This window comes from Callorhinus ursinus, unplaced genomic scaffold, assembly GCF_003265705.2.
Source record: "Callorhinus ursinus isolate GAN/ISIS: 27379988/994484 unplaced genomic scaffold, GSC_fseal_2.0 scaffold2, whole genome shotgun sequence".
NCBI classification, from domain to species: Eukaryota; Metazoa; Chordata; class Mammalia; order Carnivora; family Otariidae; genus Callorhinus; species Callorhinus ursinus.
Window position 1 is genome coordinate 48,615,663 of NW_027397064.1, and position 17,442 is coordinate 48,633,104.

The 17,442-nt window shown below is 37.9% G+C and overlaps 1 protein-coding gene across 2 annotated transcripts in view; it reads left to right on the forward strand.

The window, feature by feature from the left end:
- Positions 1–14,890, forward strand: part of FRZB (frizzled related protein) — a 31,774-nt gene extending 16,884 nt beyond the window's left edge. For both annotated transcript variants that reach the window (XM_073904604.1, XM_025887522.2), the window contains 4 exons: positions 6,310–6,375; positions 10,637–10,841; positions 11,223–11,286; positions 14,486–14,890. In XM_073904604.1, the coding sequence (XP_073760705.1) occupies positions 6,310–6,375; positions 10,637–10,841; positions 11,223–11,286; positions 14,486–14,602 (452 nt within the window). In that variant the 3' untranslated portion in view covers positions 14,603–14,890. The remainder of the gene's footprint in view (positions 1–6,309; positions 6,376–10,636; positions 10,842–11,222; positions 11,287–14,485) is intronic.
- The last annotated feature ends 2,552 nt before the right edge of the window (positions 14,891–17,442 follow it).

Consider the following 17,442-nt stretch of genomic DNA (forward strand, 5'->3'; position numbering starts at 1 on the left):
TTTCTATCTCTAGGAAAAAATTTAGTCAATTTTTATCTTTAAACTTAAACCTTTAAGTATAAACTTTAAACTTTAATTTTTAAATCAACTTGCAGATGATTTTTGGTTAGAAAATCATCTTTCATCATCTGCTCTTGAATTTGCATAAAATATCTTCAGGTCTTTTTGTTTATATATTACTGCTAAGAGCTAACATTCAGTGAATGATTTACTAAGTAATAGGCTTTGTGCCAAATTCTTTAAGTGAATTATTCTTTAAATTCTTAACAATAACCCTATGAAGTAGACAGTATTAGTTTAGAATAGGTTTTGCTGAAGGTAACTTGCCCAAGGTCACACAACTGGGAAGTAATGGAGCTGGGATTCAAACCCATGTGCCCTTAATCATTTTGTCATATTCTCTTGCATTCTAATACTTATTAGAATGGTCATATATGTGATCATTTTGGCTTGCTAAGTTTGATTCTTCCAATTTTGAATATGTACATGACAATTCAGATGGACTCCTTACATCAGGACAGAAATTAGCTTGGTCTGCCTGAATCAAAATAGCAGAATCTGGTACTGTTGAAAAGCCTGATTGCTTAATTTTGGTGGGCACCACAGTTCTGTAGGTGGCCAGGAACCTTGGACAAATAGTCCTTCTCTTATTCATTAGGTGGTCTTTATATATAATGGATTAAAAATCCCAGTGAATCTTGATTAAATCTGACATTTATGAGGCAGGTATACCAGGTACTGTGGTAAGTATTTTATGTGTATTCCCTCATTTATTTCTCCCAGTAATTCTATAAAATATAAGTCCAAATTATACCTAAGGGCATACTTATCAACACCTCTTATAGGTGAGAGCTGGATCTCAGTAAAGAAGTCATAGTTAAGAATATAGAGGTTCAAATTGTAAAAATTTATTTTTTATGTCTGTTTTAAAATTTGTGGTTTCCTCTTGTTTCTTAAAATGGAGGGAAGAGGGCAAGTGGGCTTGTAGGGTCAAATGCCAAGATATAAAACATATAATACATTTGGTACAAATTAAAATTACTTAAACTCTAATTTGATTAGAATGAGTCAATCTTGAAAGAATTACAGTGGAAATTGTAAAACAAATAGAATTATATTTTCTTTAATCCCCACATACTTTTTGACAATAGATCCTGCACATAGATATAAGATGTCTTCTCCTAGAAAAAGCAGAAAAATACTAATTCATAGATAGTAGTATTCCAAAGTCATGGTACCTGAAAAGCTATAGGGGTTTTAGAATCCAGCAAAGGAAGTCAGTTATAGTCTTATGGCTCTGGATAGGGCCCAGCAGTAGTGAATCTCAAGCAAAGGTCAAGAATAGAAAATTGTATCACCCTTAAGCATGAACTTGAACAGATTGCATTAAGTAGTGAAGGTCCACCGAGAATCAAATTTCATAGTTTTATCAGGTACTTATAATTCTTTAGATCTTATGAAACCATATGACTCTAAAAATACTATTATCATTGTTTTCAATAAATGAGCCCATTTTTATGAACAAAAATTCGAATAAAGGAGGATGTGATTACTTTCCTCTCTGAACTATCTTTATAAGAAGCCTCATTGTTGAGACAGTGCATGGTGGGTGTGCGGAAGGGGGGGGTATCTCCTCTGAGTGGCAAACCAGATTCCGTGGAGCTCAGGTATGTTAATTTCGCAAACTAATGTTTGCATGAGGGTGATAAACTCATGTTTGTATGAGGATGATAAACAGTCTTTAGTTTCATTAGCAGAGAAGTAGGAAATCATTGATTCTAGGAGAGTGCCTGAGAGAACCAAGCAAAAACGTGAAGGAGAGCTGCCAGAGGTGGTTTCATGATGGAGGCCCATGGATGCTTGTGGGATATAGGACGCCATGCTGTTCTGTAATTCAGGATGTTATATTTGATCCTAGATGTTGAGGCGAATGAATTATTAATATAAAACCTCCCCCACATTTGAAGAATTTTTTGTCTCTTATTTTTGTTGCAGCCAGCTCCTTTAACTTGTTCATGTATCTTTTTTCCTGAGATAAAAACACCAAGGCAGTTCCTTTACAACCTTTTCTTCTCAACCAAATCAATATCTAATGGTTTTTGGAATGCAACCAGATCAATATCTAATGGTTTTTGTGCAAAGCTCAGTAAATAATAGATTTTATTTTGCCACTGTAGAAACCAAAATATAAGAACCTTGTGCAGTTGGGAAGCTGGGAGAGGGACACTACTAGCAACATTATTAATAAATTAAAGTAGAAATGATAATATTACTGGCTCCATAAAAAGTCTGAGAAATCGACTATTTATAGTAAAAGAAGAAAAAAAAAAAGGCTGTTACTCTGATTTAGGGTGGCAGGTACAAAAAAACATAATGAATAATGCATGTACTATATCCCTCCATGATTCTTTGCAATTTCTCAGTTCTTGGGCCTTCAGGGATAAAATGTAGATGTGAGTAAAAGTACTTTAGAGGAAGAAGAATCAATCTAAGATATATTTTTCATGAGTACACTCTCATATAAATATGTTTGGTTTGAGTTAGCATAAATAAGTGAAAGGAAGTCCTTCCATATTTGAGACTTATAAATTTCCACTTCTCCTTTTATTCTGTTGTTTTATTGAGCTATTAGTTCAACCAGGCAGATGTTTGTTGCAAGAGCTACACACTGAAGCTGACAAGGGTCACATTTATGGCATGGCCTTGCCAACTCTGAGGCTAGCAGAGATCCGTGCTCTATAGATGAATCAAATCTAGTCCCAAGAATAAATTGCTTTGCTCCTTAGCTATTAGGAAATGGTCAAGCTATGTATATGTAGTTGTGTATATATAGGTATGTAAATATCTACTTGAAATCTTCCTAAATCACTTTATGATTTAATTTTTGAAAAATCTCTGCTTGGGAAGGTTATGGAATCTTTGTTTATGCTTCAAGCAAAGTTGTATGCTAACAACATCTTATTAGACTCAATTCAGTGATGGTTGGTATAGTTTTGCCAAGAATTATTATTAGAGTATGAGCAAATTTCTAAAGAATTATAAATATATAGATAATTTATGTACATGCATTATGTTTGAGAAATATCTATTTTTAAATGCTAGAAAAGCACAAGTACCTATGTGTATATCAGTGAGGATAATTTGTAAATCAAAGACAATAGCAGTTATTTCTTCAGAAATGGTCTCATCTCAAGAATATTTCTCCTTGGGGCACCTGGGTGGCTCAGTCATTAAGCGTCTGCCTTCAGCTCAGGTCATGGTCCCAGGGTCCTGGGATCGAGTCCCACATCAGGCTCCCTGCTGGGGGAGGGGGGAAGCCTGCTTCTCCCTCTTCCCACTCCCCCTGCTTGTGTTCCCTCTCTCTCTGTGTCTCTCTGTGTCAAATAAATAAATAAAATCTTAAAAAATCTCTCATTTGTTTTAAAGATTTTATTTATTTATTTGAGAGAGAGTGAGATAGAGAGCACGAGAAGGGGGAGGGTCAGAGGGAGAAGCAGACTCCCTGCTGAGCAGGGAGCCCGATGTGGGCCTCCATCCCAGGACTCCAGGATCATGACCTGAACTGAAGGCAGTTGCTTAACCAACTGAGCCACCCAGGCGCCCAAAAACATCTCTCCTTAAAAAGGAACCCTTGTGAGGGGCACCTGGGTGGCTCAGTTGGTTAAGCAACTGCCTTTGGCTCAGGTCATGATCCAGGAGTCCCTGGATCGAGTCCCGCATCGGGCTCCCTGCTCGGCGGAAAGTCTGCTTCTCCCTCTGACCCTCCCCCCTCTCATGTGCTCTCTTTCTCTCTCTTTCTCTCTGTCTCAAATAAATAAATAAAAAAAACAAAAACAAAAAAAAAAGGAACCCTTGTGAACTGTTCATGGGAAAGTAAATTGGTATAGCCACTGTGGAAAATAATATGGAGGCTCCTCAAAAAATTAAAAATAGAGGGACGCCTAGCTGGCTCAGTCAATATAACATGCAACTCCTAATCTCAGGGTTGTGAGTTCAAGCCCCACACTGGGTGTAGAGCTTACTTAAAAACAATTAAAAATAGAAACCCCATATGACCCAGTAATTCCATTACTGGGTATTTACCCAAAGAAAACAAATACACTAATTCAAAAGATATATGCACCCCCTTTTTTATTGCAGCATTATTCATAACAGCCAAATAAGGAGGCAACCTAAGGTTCCATTGATAGATGAATGGATAAAGATGTGGTATGTACACACACACACACACACACACACACACACACACACACACACACACACTGGAATATTACTGGGCCAAAAAAAGAATGAGATCTTGCCATTTGTGACAACATGAATGGACCTAGAGGGTATTACGCTAAGTGAAATAAGTCAAACTGAGAAAGACAAATACCATACGATTTTACTTATATGCGGAATCTAAAAAACAAAACAAATGACCAAACAAAGCAGAAATGGATCCATAAATACAGATAATGAACTGGTTATTGCCAGAAGGGATGAGGTAGGCAGGATGGGCAAAAGGAATGAAAGGGAGTGGGAGGTATAGGCTTCCAGTTATGGAATGAGTAAGTCACAGGGATACAAGGCACAACATAGGGAATATGGTCAACATATCCCAACATAACACAGGGATAAAAGGCATAACAGGGAATATGGTATTCTAATAGTGATGTATGGTGACAGATGGTAGCCACAATTTTGGTGAGCATGGCATAATGTATAGACTTGTTGAATTACTGTGTTGTACTCCTGGGACTAATGTAACATTCTGTGTCAACTATATTTCAGCAAAAAAAAGAATATCTCCTTAAAAATTTTGTAACATTTCAGTACAAAATAAAGCAACTATACAATAGAACTAGATAACTTTCCTTTTTTGACAAATAGGAATATAAATGTTTTGCAAATAAGAAAGTTATTATTGGAGTGGCCTTCTTTAGAATAGCAACCAATGCTGGAATTACCTATAATTTATTGATTTGAGATCTTTATTCCATGGAAATTGTGTGTTAAAAATTATCTGCAGAACAAGGGAAGTGCTGTGTGTAGTGTGAGAAAATTCTTAACTCTTTCATGGATGAGAATAATGTTGCCACTACTGCTTTGTAGAATAGCACCGATCCCCAGTAATGGTGATTTCTAGAACTTAAACGCTGCTAGGAAGGGTGCTTGCTACTCTTCTTGGGATGCTACTTTAAAGCATGTTATCCATAAGTTCAACTGGAAGTAAAATTTATTTTGATTAGAAAATATCAGCTGGTCATCGAAATCTTCTGCCTTTTATTGGTCTATACTAATATAAAACATTTCTTAAAATACTTCTGTTGGTTTTCTTTCTGTGATTCATGTGTTCTTTTTTCCTTTTTCTGTGTCAAAGCATAAACAGATGCCATTTATCCTTAATGAAGCTTTCTCAGGGACACTAGTTTAAAGAAATCTTCACATGAATTAAATGCTTCCTGAGATAATTATGTATTTTCTATTTTTATGTTGGCTTTAATGACTAACAACTTACAGTTATGATACATATGTGACCTATATTTGTTAGCTAAGTAATCTATAAACAGTATAGTAATCCACTTTCCAAGATGTTAAGTGATTTATCCTATATATGAAACATTTTGAGACAATTCAAATTTTAATTACATATACTTGTCTTATATGTAAAAATGTATTCTTGTCACTACTCACCAGATTTGAAAAACATGGAACTTCTCATTTCAAATTATGTATTAGTAATTTCTTCCAATAACCTTAAAAATACCATTGAGTTAAATAGCGGTTACTCAACCTCTAGATGGGACTTGTGGCTGCTCTTAACTTCATTAAGTTCACTGGGTTGTAATCATACCTGCTTGTGTCATTGAGTTGCTTCTTTTAGATCAGGAACTAGGATTTAGAAGTGTCATGTGATCTGTAAGGCATATATGAATGCAGGTGGCACCCCACAGAGGTAAACCAGTTACCTGAGCATCAGCAGGAAATTGCCTTTCAGTAGGCATTGATTCTACTTCCATAGGCACTAAACATGCCTCTTTCGGGATTTGGGGTTCATGCTTTCTTCATGCGTGGTGGTGAACAGGGTTTCCTCAGGATTCAGGTGGTTTGTTGAAGACTAGGAGCTTATGAGCATATTAACATTAAATAAGAGTCTGGGTAAATAGAATAAACATGAATGTAGTCCCAGGAGAAAGAGATTAGACACAGAATTATGAAGAGCCACCTCACCACCAAATTTGGATCGAATCTTACCAACAAATGTGAATGAATAAAAGAAAGCTCATGGTGAATTTTTGCTTATAGTTAAAATGTTGTATTTTTCAGAACGCTGCAAATGTAAGCCTATTAGAGCTACACAGAAGACCTATTTCCGAAACAATTACAACTATGGTAAGGATAACTTCATGGTTGACCTATAAACTGCTGTGCTAAGAAAGGGGTGTGTGTGTGTGTATGTGTTCGTGCGCATGTGCCCGTGCACGTGTGAATTCATAGAACAGTTTAAAAATAAGGCTTAAAACCAAACAAGGACAACTTTTAAGCACAAGTGCCCTGTTCCTCCTCAACAATTAAAATATCTCATGGGCAAAATTCTTTTTTTCTTTTTTCTCATGGGCAGAACTCTTAACAAATGCTTGGTTTTGCAGCATCTTGGGCAGCACTCCTGCTGTCTTAGCACCATGTAATTAAGTAAGTACCCAGAGCTGTGTTTCAAACGAGATGGGAGGGACTCTTCCTCCCCTGACGTGCTAAAGAGGGTTTGAGCTTGAATGTTTGGAGCTGCCCGGGTTTTCAGTCGTGCTTCAAAATCCCCTTCACTGGGGTAAACGGAGGAGCGCTTTGACACATCAGGGAGGGATGGGTAATAGAGTACAGCTTGGTTTCTCCAATGAGTCCATCTCATAGAACACATTGGCAGAGTTGGAAGATAACATTGACAGAAGTTGTTAGTATTTCAATTAAGGAAATGTTTTTTGTCTAGCTTGACCAAGAAAAGTGACATTCTGTTAAAATATTGATTGAAGAACCACCACTCCAAATGTAGCTGGCAGACTTAAGTGCAGGAGGAAAAGCCTCCTGTCTGTACCAGGTCCTGTGCTGGGTGGTTCCTATACACTCTCCTTTATAGTTTTCTCAACTTCTCCAGGAGATGTATTGTTACGCTATTTTTATCAGTGGTTATTGAACCCAGATTGTCCTTTCTTAAATTATTTAGAATGTATTTTTGGGTACTGGCATGCTTGAGAGTCACAGATATCAATTACTATTATATTTGGAAGGCTCAGTTAGAATTTTCGAGCTGATAAAATAAGGGACAAATCAACATCTGTTGTAATCCATAGGCATTTTATTGTGATTTTTTTTCCTAGCATCTATGAGATTAATAAAGGTCGTGTGACTATCTCTGAAGAAGATTGTTGATGCTGAGTCAATGAATAAAAACATGACATAGAGGGGCACCTGGGTGGCTCAGTTGGTTAAGCGACTGCCTTCGGCTCAGGTCATGATCCTGGAGTCCCGGGATCGAGTCCCGCATCGGGCTCCCTGCTCAGCAGGGAGTCTGCTTCTCTCTCTGCCCCTCCCCCCTCTTATGTGCTCTCTCTCACATTCTCTCTCTCAAATAAATAAAATCTTTAAAAAAAACAAAAAAATTACATAGATTTTTAAAGGAAACTTTATTATTAAAATGAGAATTTAATTTATGTGCCTTATTTTAGAGGACAGAGGACATATAGCATAGATTTATTTTAATTCTATACTGTTGGGAATTGGAAGGAGAGAAATTGGTAAGACTCTGTAAGAGTAATCTTTGATATCTATGAAAATACTCTGTATTAAAGGCATAAAGTAGAAAATTCTCAGTGTAAATAAATTTCTTTGAAATAAATGTACTAGTTTCCCAAGTTTTTCTTCAATGGAATCAATTTTTATTTTTTGCTTAAAACTCATCTTAGGAGGAATCTAATTTCTCTTAGCCGGTAGTGGATGCACTTTCCAAGGTTGAAAGGTCATGTTTTTCTGAGAAGTCAAATGCCGGGCTGCTCATCTGAGAACCCATTCCTCTAAAAACTGATGTGAAAAATCACAGGGAAATGGAGGTCTTGATTTTTAGGAGATTAGGTTTTTCAAGATTGAAAAATGTTATGTGAACTTTTAAGTATAGGTATACTAAAAATGAAATCATAATAAAAATGTTATTTCAAGGAAATTTAGTTGACTTCATATTTATTTTACTTCTATTATAATCAATTTTTACTTTATCTCACTTTTTTAGTGCTGTGACGGTTGGTGCTGCTATTTTGGTTAAGAGTTAAAATACAAGTGGTTACAAGTCCGAGTGAATATTATAACGTAAAATGGAATACAGGTCACAATTAGTGGGAAGGAGATAATTTCTTCCTCATAGCCAAACAATAACCAGGTTGCCCATAGTTGAAGGATTTCATGTATCTGTTGCCTACTTAGAGCTTCTTTGGGGGGGAAAGCAGGCACTCAAATGATTAAATAGAAGGAAGAACTCTGAAAGGAAAATGCAACTTAAAGTATAAAATATGTTGATTTTTATCACTAGTCTGTGCCTGTGTCTCATGAGAAAACAAAGTGGGAGTGAGGGTAAATGATAATACAGATGAAGCAGAGGTTGCTTCATTCAGATTAATTCAGTAAAAGCTCTTGAGCTTTAACAGAATTACTTGAATAATAAAGTAAGTCTTGTAGAGAGATATTTATTTTGGAGTGGGTACATGTGCTAAAAATTTCTAATGAAAATAGTAGACACACTGGGTAAATAAATCATTAGTTTGAGAACATTTGCACAGTTTGCTAATCTCGAAGAGTTGATGGATGCTCTGAGGCACATTTACATAAACCAGGACACACAAAAAATGTCTGCTAGCTGGGCTTGTCAATTTATCATCTGAATCTCCCAAACGACATTTCAAAAAGGCAATCTTATTTTTTGTTAAAATACAGACTTGAGAGAACACGAAGAAGGGATTCCTTTGCTCACAAGTTGCACCAAGCAGGGACAGCTGGGTAGTACTTTCATTCACGGTAGTCCTCACACTTTCTCCGAAAATTGAAGTACCTGTGGAGCGAAAATGAGGTTTTGTCCTAAAGCTTTTAGAACCAGGAAGTTAATTTCTATCATCCATATGTCCTACTGGTGGAATGTTATTGAACGTTTCTGTATGAAGTTGGGGCATTGATAGGAGGAATGGTTTATTAGCTGGCTTTATGTTTTCATGGATTACTTTTTTCTATTCCTTTGTAGTCCGGAAGACCCTAAAATCCATGGGAAGGGACTCAGACCAAAGTGGTTTGCAGATATGTGCCTAAGAGGCTTTCAAAAAGTGGATTCATTTGGATACATTGTGTCTTCCTCTCTGTAACGTCCCTGGATATTGGACTAGGGAGCTGGGCCAAAAGCCACTGGCTTCTTGCTAATTGACATTTTTTACTTCTTTGCAGGCTTTTTCAAACCCCTCCTTAAAAAAAAAAAAAAAAAAAAAAGACAAGCTCATTTATCAAAAGGAGGAATCTAAAACATTTGGCTCTTCCAGAGGACAGAATATACAGATTAGAAGCAGAACTGTACTTTGTAGATTCTGAGTCAAATACTTTGACTTTGCAGCTGAATTGGTTACTTTAAGGCAGTTCATCTTCATACTGAGAAGTGAAGCTGGCTTTTGTGAGCTACATTGTGTGCCAGTATTTCCACTGAGAGAGGTACATCATGCAGCGAACATAGTAGACCGTGTTCCATAGCACATGAGCGGAGGGAATGTTGGAGGTTCTGTCTTCAAAGCACATGGAGGAAACAAGGTCTCATGGTAGCAGTTCTTTTTTTTTTTTTTTTAAGATTTTATTTATTTATTTGACGGAGAGAGACACAGCGAGAGAGAGAGCACAAGCAGGGGGAGTGGGAGAGGGAGAAGCAGGCTTCCCGTGGAGCAGGGAGCCCGATGCGGGGCTCGATCCCAGGACCCTGGGACCACGACCTGAGCCGAAGGCAGACGCTTAACGACTGAGCTGGAGCCACCCAGGCACCCCAGCAGTTCTTATTCAATAAGAAAATGTAGTATACCTATAGGAGAATACAAAAGATAATCTGTACTGAGACGAAGGAAGAAAGAAGCTGTTGTCTGAACAGTCCCTAAGACGAGCAAGATGGAGAGATCGTAGAAGCAGCTGGGGAACCCTGTAGAAGAGATTTTAAAACACTGAAGGGTCCCCGACCCTTTAGAAAATCCATTAATACATCTGACAGAAAGAAACAAGGCATATTAAATACCAGGTCTTTACATAGAGTGAAAATAACTGAAACCACATATGTACACATTCAAAATAAAATTTTGGAGGAAAATCCCATCAGATTCATTCAGCCTTTGATTAAGTGGATTTCTCACATGCACACACGTGTGCATACACACACATACACAAATATGTATGTGTACACGAATTGGAAGGGGATCAGGGCTGAAGAGTAAAGGGGCAGGTGTGTTGTGTAGTGTGTCATTCACTACCATCTAAGGCAAAAGTATCTGGCTGACTTCTACGAATTGACTAGAAAGGAGCCTACTTGTCTTTTTTGAATGGGGCATCTATTGTGTTTCATATTACCACATCAACTTTATTTTCTTTTATCCAGTCATTCGGGCTAAAGTTAAAGAAGTAAAGACCAAGTGCCATGATGTGACTGTAGTAGTTGAGGTGAAGGAGATTCTAAAGTCTTCTCTGGTAAACATTCCACGGGACACCATTAACCTTTATACCAGCTCTGGCTGCCTGTGTCCTCCACTTAATGTTAACGAGGAGTATATCATCATGGGCTATGAAGATGAGGAACGTTCCAGGTAATTCACTCCCTAAGGATTCAGAACAATTGCTGTGCCTATCCTTTACTGCATTTCTCTAGACCTCTTACTCTGGGTTTCTTACCTGGGGCTCTGTCTACCTTCTAGGGGCTTATAGTTAGATTTTTGTTGGGTCCCTCAATATCATGTATTGGATAGAAAAGTGTGTGCAATTTGTGGGCGTGCATTTTTCTAGGGAGAGGGATCATAACATTTCTTCTTAAATGAGTCCATGACTCCCAAATTATTAGGAATTACTGTTCTAAAACTTGGCTGTGCTAGTCTAGAGTAAATAGTAAATCTTTCTTGACAATGATTCCTTGTGTTTTTCAGTAATATGTTTTTATTTTTCAAAAATTGTTGCTTCTTTAAAAAATACAGATTACTGTTGGTGGAAGGTTCTATTGCTGAGAAATGGAAGGATCGACTTGGTAAAAAAGTTAAGGTAAGCCTGTATTCTATGTTCAAAGTGATACATAAAAGTAAAAGTAGGAAACCAGCCATTTGTCATTTAAACGAAGAGTTGCCCTTAAGAGCATGAGAAATACTTAAACCTGAGATGTGTGTGTCTGTCTGACTGTGTCTCAAATTCTAAGGATGGAGTTTGTTTTTAATGTCAATTTAAGAAGTGAATTCTCTCTCTGTAAGTGCATCAGAGATATAACCATAGTTGCCTCACTTCGCACAATGAGAAATCTGGGGTGGCTCCACATTATCATTAGGGCTCCAGGATCCTCCTAGCTTCCTGTTCTGTCTACCTCCGGCATCACACCTGTATTTCAGGGAGAAAGAAAGGGAGGTAAAAAGGGCTTTCCAAGGGGCGCCTGGGTGGCTCGGATGGTTAAGCGTTTGCCTTCGGCTCAGGTCATGATCCCAGGGTCCTGGGATCGAGCCCCAGGGAGCCCGCTTCTCCCTCTCCCTCTGCCTACTGCTTCCCCTGTTTGTGCGCACTCTCTGTCAAAAATAAATAAAAATCTTTAAAAAGAAAAGGGCTTTCCAAGTGCCCCCATCTGTCAATTTACACTTAGGTTTTAGTCTCCCATCCATCCCTAGCTGTAAGAGAAGCTGATAAGTATAGTTTTTTAGCTGGACATGTTGCTTCCTTGAACAAACTGTTGTTCTGTGAGTCAAAGAAGAAGGGGAGAACAAATGATGGGCAGAAAACTGCCGATGTTGCCCCGGTTCATAGACACCGATTCCTCTGTACAGGATGAAGCCACATTCATCTGTACGTAAGAGATCTGACCGAATCAGGTCCTTTAGAGCAGTAATGGAGCTTTATTTTTAAGCCAATGATTCTTAGATTCTGGAAATGTTGCATTTTTAAAAGGCACAGTAAATGACCTTATTATAGAAAGTTAGAAGGTTTCATTTCTTCTTACTATACTAAACAAATCTGTTTCAAAGAAAGGAATGTGTGCATAGAATGACAAAGAATTGAAAAAGGTGTGTGTGTGTAGTGGGCAGGGAGGGAGAAAGAAAGAGTGGGAATTGTACCAAACATAATACATGCCCTTCCTTCTGTGAGTTTGAAGGCTTGGGAAACATTTACAGGGTAAGTTAAATACCCCTGGGCAGTTTATCTTCTACATCTGGCACTTGACAGAGCAGACACATTTGAGTTTAAGTGACCTACAAAAATGTAAAGGGCATTATTTTGGAGAGAGAAACTACCCTTTGGTAAGTTCTTTTTTCCCCTAGTATATTTGTCAAAAGTGAGATGTATTTCAAGTTCAGACTTGTGGGAATTCTCCATTTGTATCTCTTTTCAATTACTTTGGTGTTTATTAAAGAGTGTCTCTTCTTCAGGAAATTGGAACCTCTTACTGTCCTTTTAATTTGGTTTTCTGCTTGCTAATGCAGAACAGGAATTTGTCCTAAATTCCTGTACCAGTTGGAAGAGCTTTCAACATCCCTGCTACAAAGCATGTAACGAGGTTTGCTGCTTCTCTTTTGGTACCAAAACAATGACCATCATGTAAAGACCCAGGACACACGGCTTGTTTATCCTATTTCTTAGGCAAATGTATTTTCCATTGCTTTCTACAGGAGACTCACAGAGTTACTGTGAAATCTTTTATATTCTCAGTCTGGATTTAAACATGCTAAAGGGAAGAATTAAATCGATAACGTGAACAATTTTTAATTCATATGCAGATACTCATGGCTAAAGATCTTGGATAGAAAAATCTCTTTTGGCTAGAATTATTGAGGTTCTTACTTTAGTTTTCCAGTCAATGTGAGGATGTAAAAAAGAGTTTTATGGAGGATGCCAGTTTTGTTTTGTTTTTTTTTTTTTCAAATAAGAGTTGCCCTTTTTAGCTGATTTTTTTTCTTTTTGCTCAGTGAATAGAATAAGAAATAAAGAACTTCTTATGGTTTTGCCATACAAATGGTTGTTTACCTAAGTCTCTGATATAGCAGGTTGTTCAAATCAAAATATTTGGTCTGCCTTGGGCAGCTGAGAATCAGACTATTTTTTAACAGGAAAAACAGTAAGACTGTGGAGTAAAGTACGCTAAAATGAAGAATTATTCACAGTAATTGAAAAATGATTATTAATGTACTAAGCCCTTTATGTATTTTTATTTATCTTCAGAACAGTCTTGTAAGTATGTTCTATTATTAATTGCAATGTGTTAATGATGAAAATGAGATTTAATAAGTTCAAGAAACTGTGCACAGTAACTGATGGAATTAGAATTTGAACTTGGGCCATCTGACCTTAGTTCCTTGCTGCTCAAAGTGTGGTCTCCGGACCAGCAACATTGGCATCACAGGGAAGCTTACTAAGTATGAAAATCTTGGGCCCCATCCCAGACCTACTGAATGAGAATCTGTAGTCTTAACAGTATCTCCAGGTTATTTCTATCTTTATTGAAATTTGAGAAGTGCTGCAGTAGTCCTTATTCACTACCTATAATACCTGAAATGGAACTTCCTTTTAATTTATCATTTTACATGTAGACACTCTTGGCATTGTTAATATGAAATATTAGTGAGCTTGATTGTGGTTATGAGAAACATTGGTAATGTCTGCTTTGTCCAACTTTGAGTGCAGAACCTTGTCTGTTGTGATTGTTGCACTTGGTAGAGATTACTTGGAAATATATTTTTAAGAGATTCCATTTGCCCCCCAAATTTCCATTTTTTTCACTGCTTAAATCACATATGTTTTAAAAGGCTATGTTCTGAGGTGTCGTCAGAGAAGAAGATGAAAAATAGCCCTTTGCATTCTGTGTGTAAATCTTCCATTTGTTGATCACCAGGGGCATGCCAGACTGTGTATGTTACCTCCAGAAATACCCACAGATTTGGAGAGATATTTGTGTCACCATTAGACATGGAAATTTTAAGTTTGAGGTTTGCTATGAAAACATGACTGACATATTCTAGGTGGCCACTGTTGTGCTTTTTATGATCAGAGAATTATGTCCATATAAACATCATCTGATGACAAAATTTTATACTTTTTTTATGATCAGAGAATTATGTCCATATAGTATCACAGGATAACAAAATGTTATACTTTTGGAAAATGCGTTTGAGATCTGACTTTGTGGTCTCACTAAGTTGTTAGAATAATAGAAATGATGACCTTGGCGATATGTGCATGCAACCATTTTCTGTTTTAAATTTCACAGCGCTGGGATATGAAGCTCCGTCATCTTGGACTGAATAAAAGTGATTCTAGCCATAGCGATTCCACTCAGAGTCAGAAGTCTGGCCGGAACTCCAGCCCCCAGCAAGCACGCAACTAAATCCTGAAATGCAGAAAGAACATCAGTGGACTTCCTATTAAGACTTGCGTTGCTGGACCAGCAAAGGAAAATTGCACTATTGCACGCCATATTCTATTTTTTACCACAAAAATCATGTGGTAACTGATATTACTTCTATTTTCTCTCTTGTTTTCTATTTTTCTCTTCCCTCCCCCCACCTCCTTTTTTTGTGGTCTGAGTGCAGATCCTTAAATATATGTATTCTGTTTCACTAATCCTGGGAAAACTGTTCTTTGCAATAATAATAAATTAAACATGTTGATACCAGGGCCTCTTTGCTGGAGTAAATGTTAATTTGCTGTTCTGCACCCAGATTGGGAATGCAATATTGGATGCAAAGAGAGCTTTCTGGTATCCACAGAAAGCTAGATATGCCATAAAACATAGTCTGCTCATCTAATTACCATTGCCTCATTTTCACATGCCTTTGGGGCATTCTCCTCATGCTTAAAAGTTCTGAATGTTTATAAAGGTAAAATGGCAGTTTGAAATCAAATGCCATACAGGCAAAGCAATCAAGCACCAGGAAGCATTTATGAGGAAACGACACACAAGATTAATTATTTGCAAGATTGGCAGGAAGCAAAATAAATAGTGGTAGGAGCTGGGGAAAGAACATTTCGCCTGATTGAGAAGCACCACTGAAACCAGTGGCTATTGGGGTGTAAACAGTAACATTTTTCTTTGGGCAATACATTTGATTTGTTTATGAATATATTAATCAGCATTAGGGAAGTGAATTATAACTAGACATCTGCTGTTATCAGTGTGGCTCTGTTCAATTTGCTTCCCTTTAAATAAACCCATTGGTGTAAGTCTTTTTTTCCCCATCTTTTAAAATAAATCTTGACTTGCTGCATCGACCAGGGAAAGAAAGTATGTATGCATGTGCACCGGGGTATTATTTTTAAAAGATACATAGCTCTATAAAGTGCTGTAGTTTGCAGGATGGTAAAATGTGCGAGGGTGTGTGTGTGTGTGTGTGCACGTGCGTGTGTGCACTCACACCCAAGCTGTACTGAATTACAGGCCTGTACTTTATCATTTGGATTTGTGCTGTTTAATGCTCAGTAAAATATGCCTAATAAATGGAATTCTGGTTGTCAGGAGAGAGGTTTTTCTGACTTTTGAACCAAATGCACAATCTCACTAGCCCAGCTGCAGTATCCCCAGGGACCTTGGGGGAACAACGGATACTTTTCCTTCCTTCCTCCAGAGGGGTTCTTCCCTTCAATTTACATATTTGATAGCAGAATCAAATTTCTAAGCTATGGTATGCCGAAAATAAAACATTTATGAAGCAAAATGGTGCTGTGCCTCCTTCTACAAGGGCAATCGTGCCAGAATGAAATTCATTCTGGAACAAACATTTCCCCAGTAGTAAATAATTCCTCTAAATTCTCCCTTCTGAAGGTAAAAGAACATCCTGACTTTCCAGCTGATGCCCGAGCCCTTACGGTTTCTGGAATTCCAGAAGAGTTCCCACCTTTGCCTCCGTGAAGACTGCATGCTCTTTTGAGCTGCCCGATGGTTGTTATTGGATAACTTGGCCACCTGTCCTTTGGGCTTTATTCTCAAATGGCTAGAGCAGGTGCATCTCTTTTTGATGCTGCTGTCATAGCCTTAAAATGGTGAGTTTGGGTGTCACAGGGTAGTCGTGAAGTGGTACAAGGGAAGAACTGCGCCTTGGGATCTCTCATCGTGATATTGATGCCTCAACTTGAGCTTCAAGGATTGAAGACTAGAAAGTTGTGCCGCTTGTCCTGTTTCTCTGTGCGTTTTTCATGTTCACTATGGGCAGAAGGGCAAGAACGGACTGTAGGAGGTTGCAAAGAATCGGTTTCTCAAATCCACAAAATGTCATCATCTCTTCCAAAGCATAGTAAAGAAGACATTTTTTGAGAGAGAGAGAGTGAGAATGGGGGAGGGGTAAAGGGAGAGGGAGAGTGAGAATCTTAAGCAGGCTCCATGCCCAGCGCGGAGCTGGACACAGGGATCGATCTCACACCCCTGAGATCACGACCTGAGCCAAAATCAAGAGTCGGTCACTTAACCAACTGAGCCACCCAGGCGCCCCCCAGCCCCATAGTAAGAGGAGTCTTAAGTGATGAAATATTTTGATGTACAACGAAAGACCCAGATGGGTCCAGCCCCTGCAGTATTTTCTCGGGGCTGGGAGGTAGTGGTGGCGGTAGTATTTAGTTTCCGTGTAGAGATGTGACACAGTTTATGCTCAGAACATACACAGTTATATTTATAAACAAAAGAGCACTCCATTTTTGGATTCAGCTGTGATCTTTGCCACCTTCCCTTTAGTGGTCTCTACTGGTAATGCTTGATTTTGCTTATCTGTGTGGGATTCTGTCAAAGTTTCCAGTGGCATGAGGTCTATGAATAAGATGCTTTTGGTATTTCAGTTTGATAGTTGCAATACCTTCATTAATAAATTATGTGCAGTCCTCTTTTGGGAGATAACATGATTTTCATCATGATGGTCGTGTTTCTAATCAGACTGCAAAATCATTTCTACTCTGCAATTGCCATAATACAAATGCATCTTATTAGTGCCTCTGTACAGGCTTTTCTGACAGGTACTCACTTTCAAAGCCACTAAAAATTCAATATATATGCACCCTTGTTGGTAAGCTTGAGACTTAGAGTTAATTTAAAATTTCTTTGAAAAATTTTGTTCACCTTCAGGATTTTAATTTCTCCAGCCAAGTAACAACACCCAAATATTAGGTGTGTGCTGAATAGACTAGCACAAATTAAATAACAGCAAATTTGGATTCTCTGTACAGATATGTGAGTATTTACTG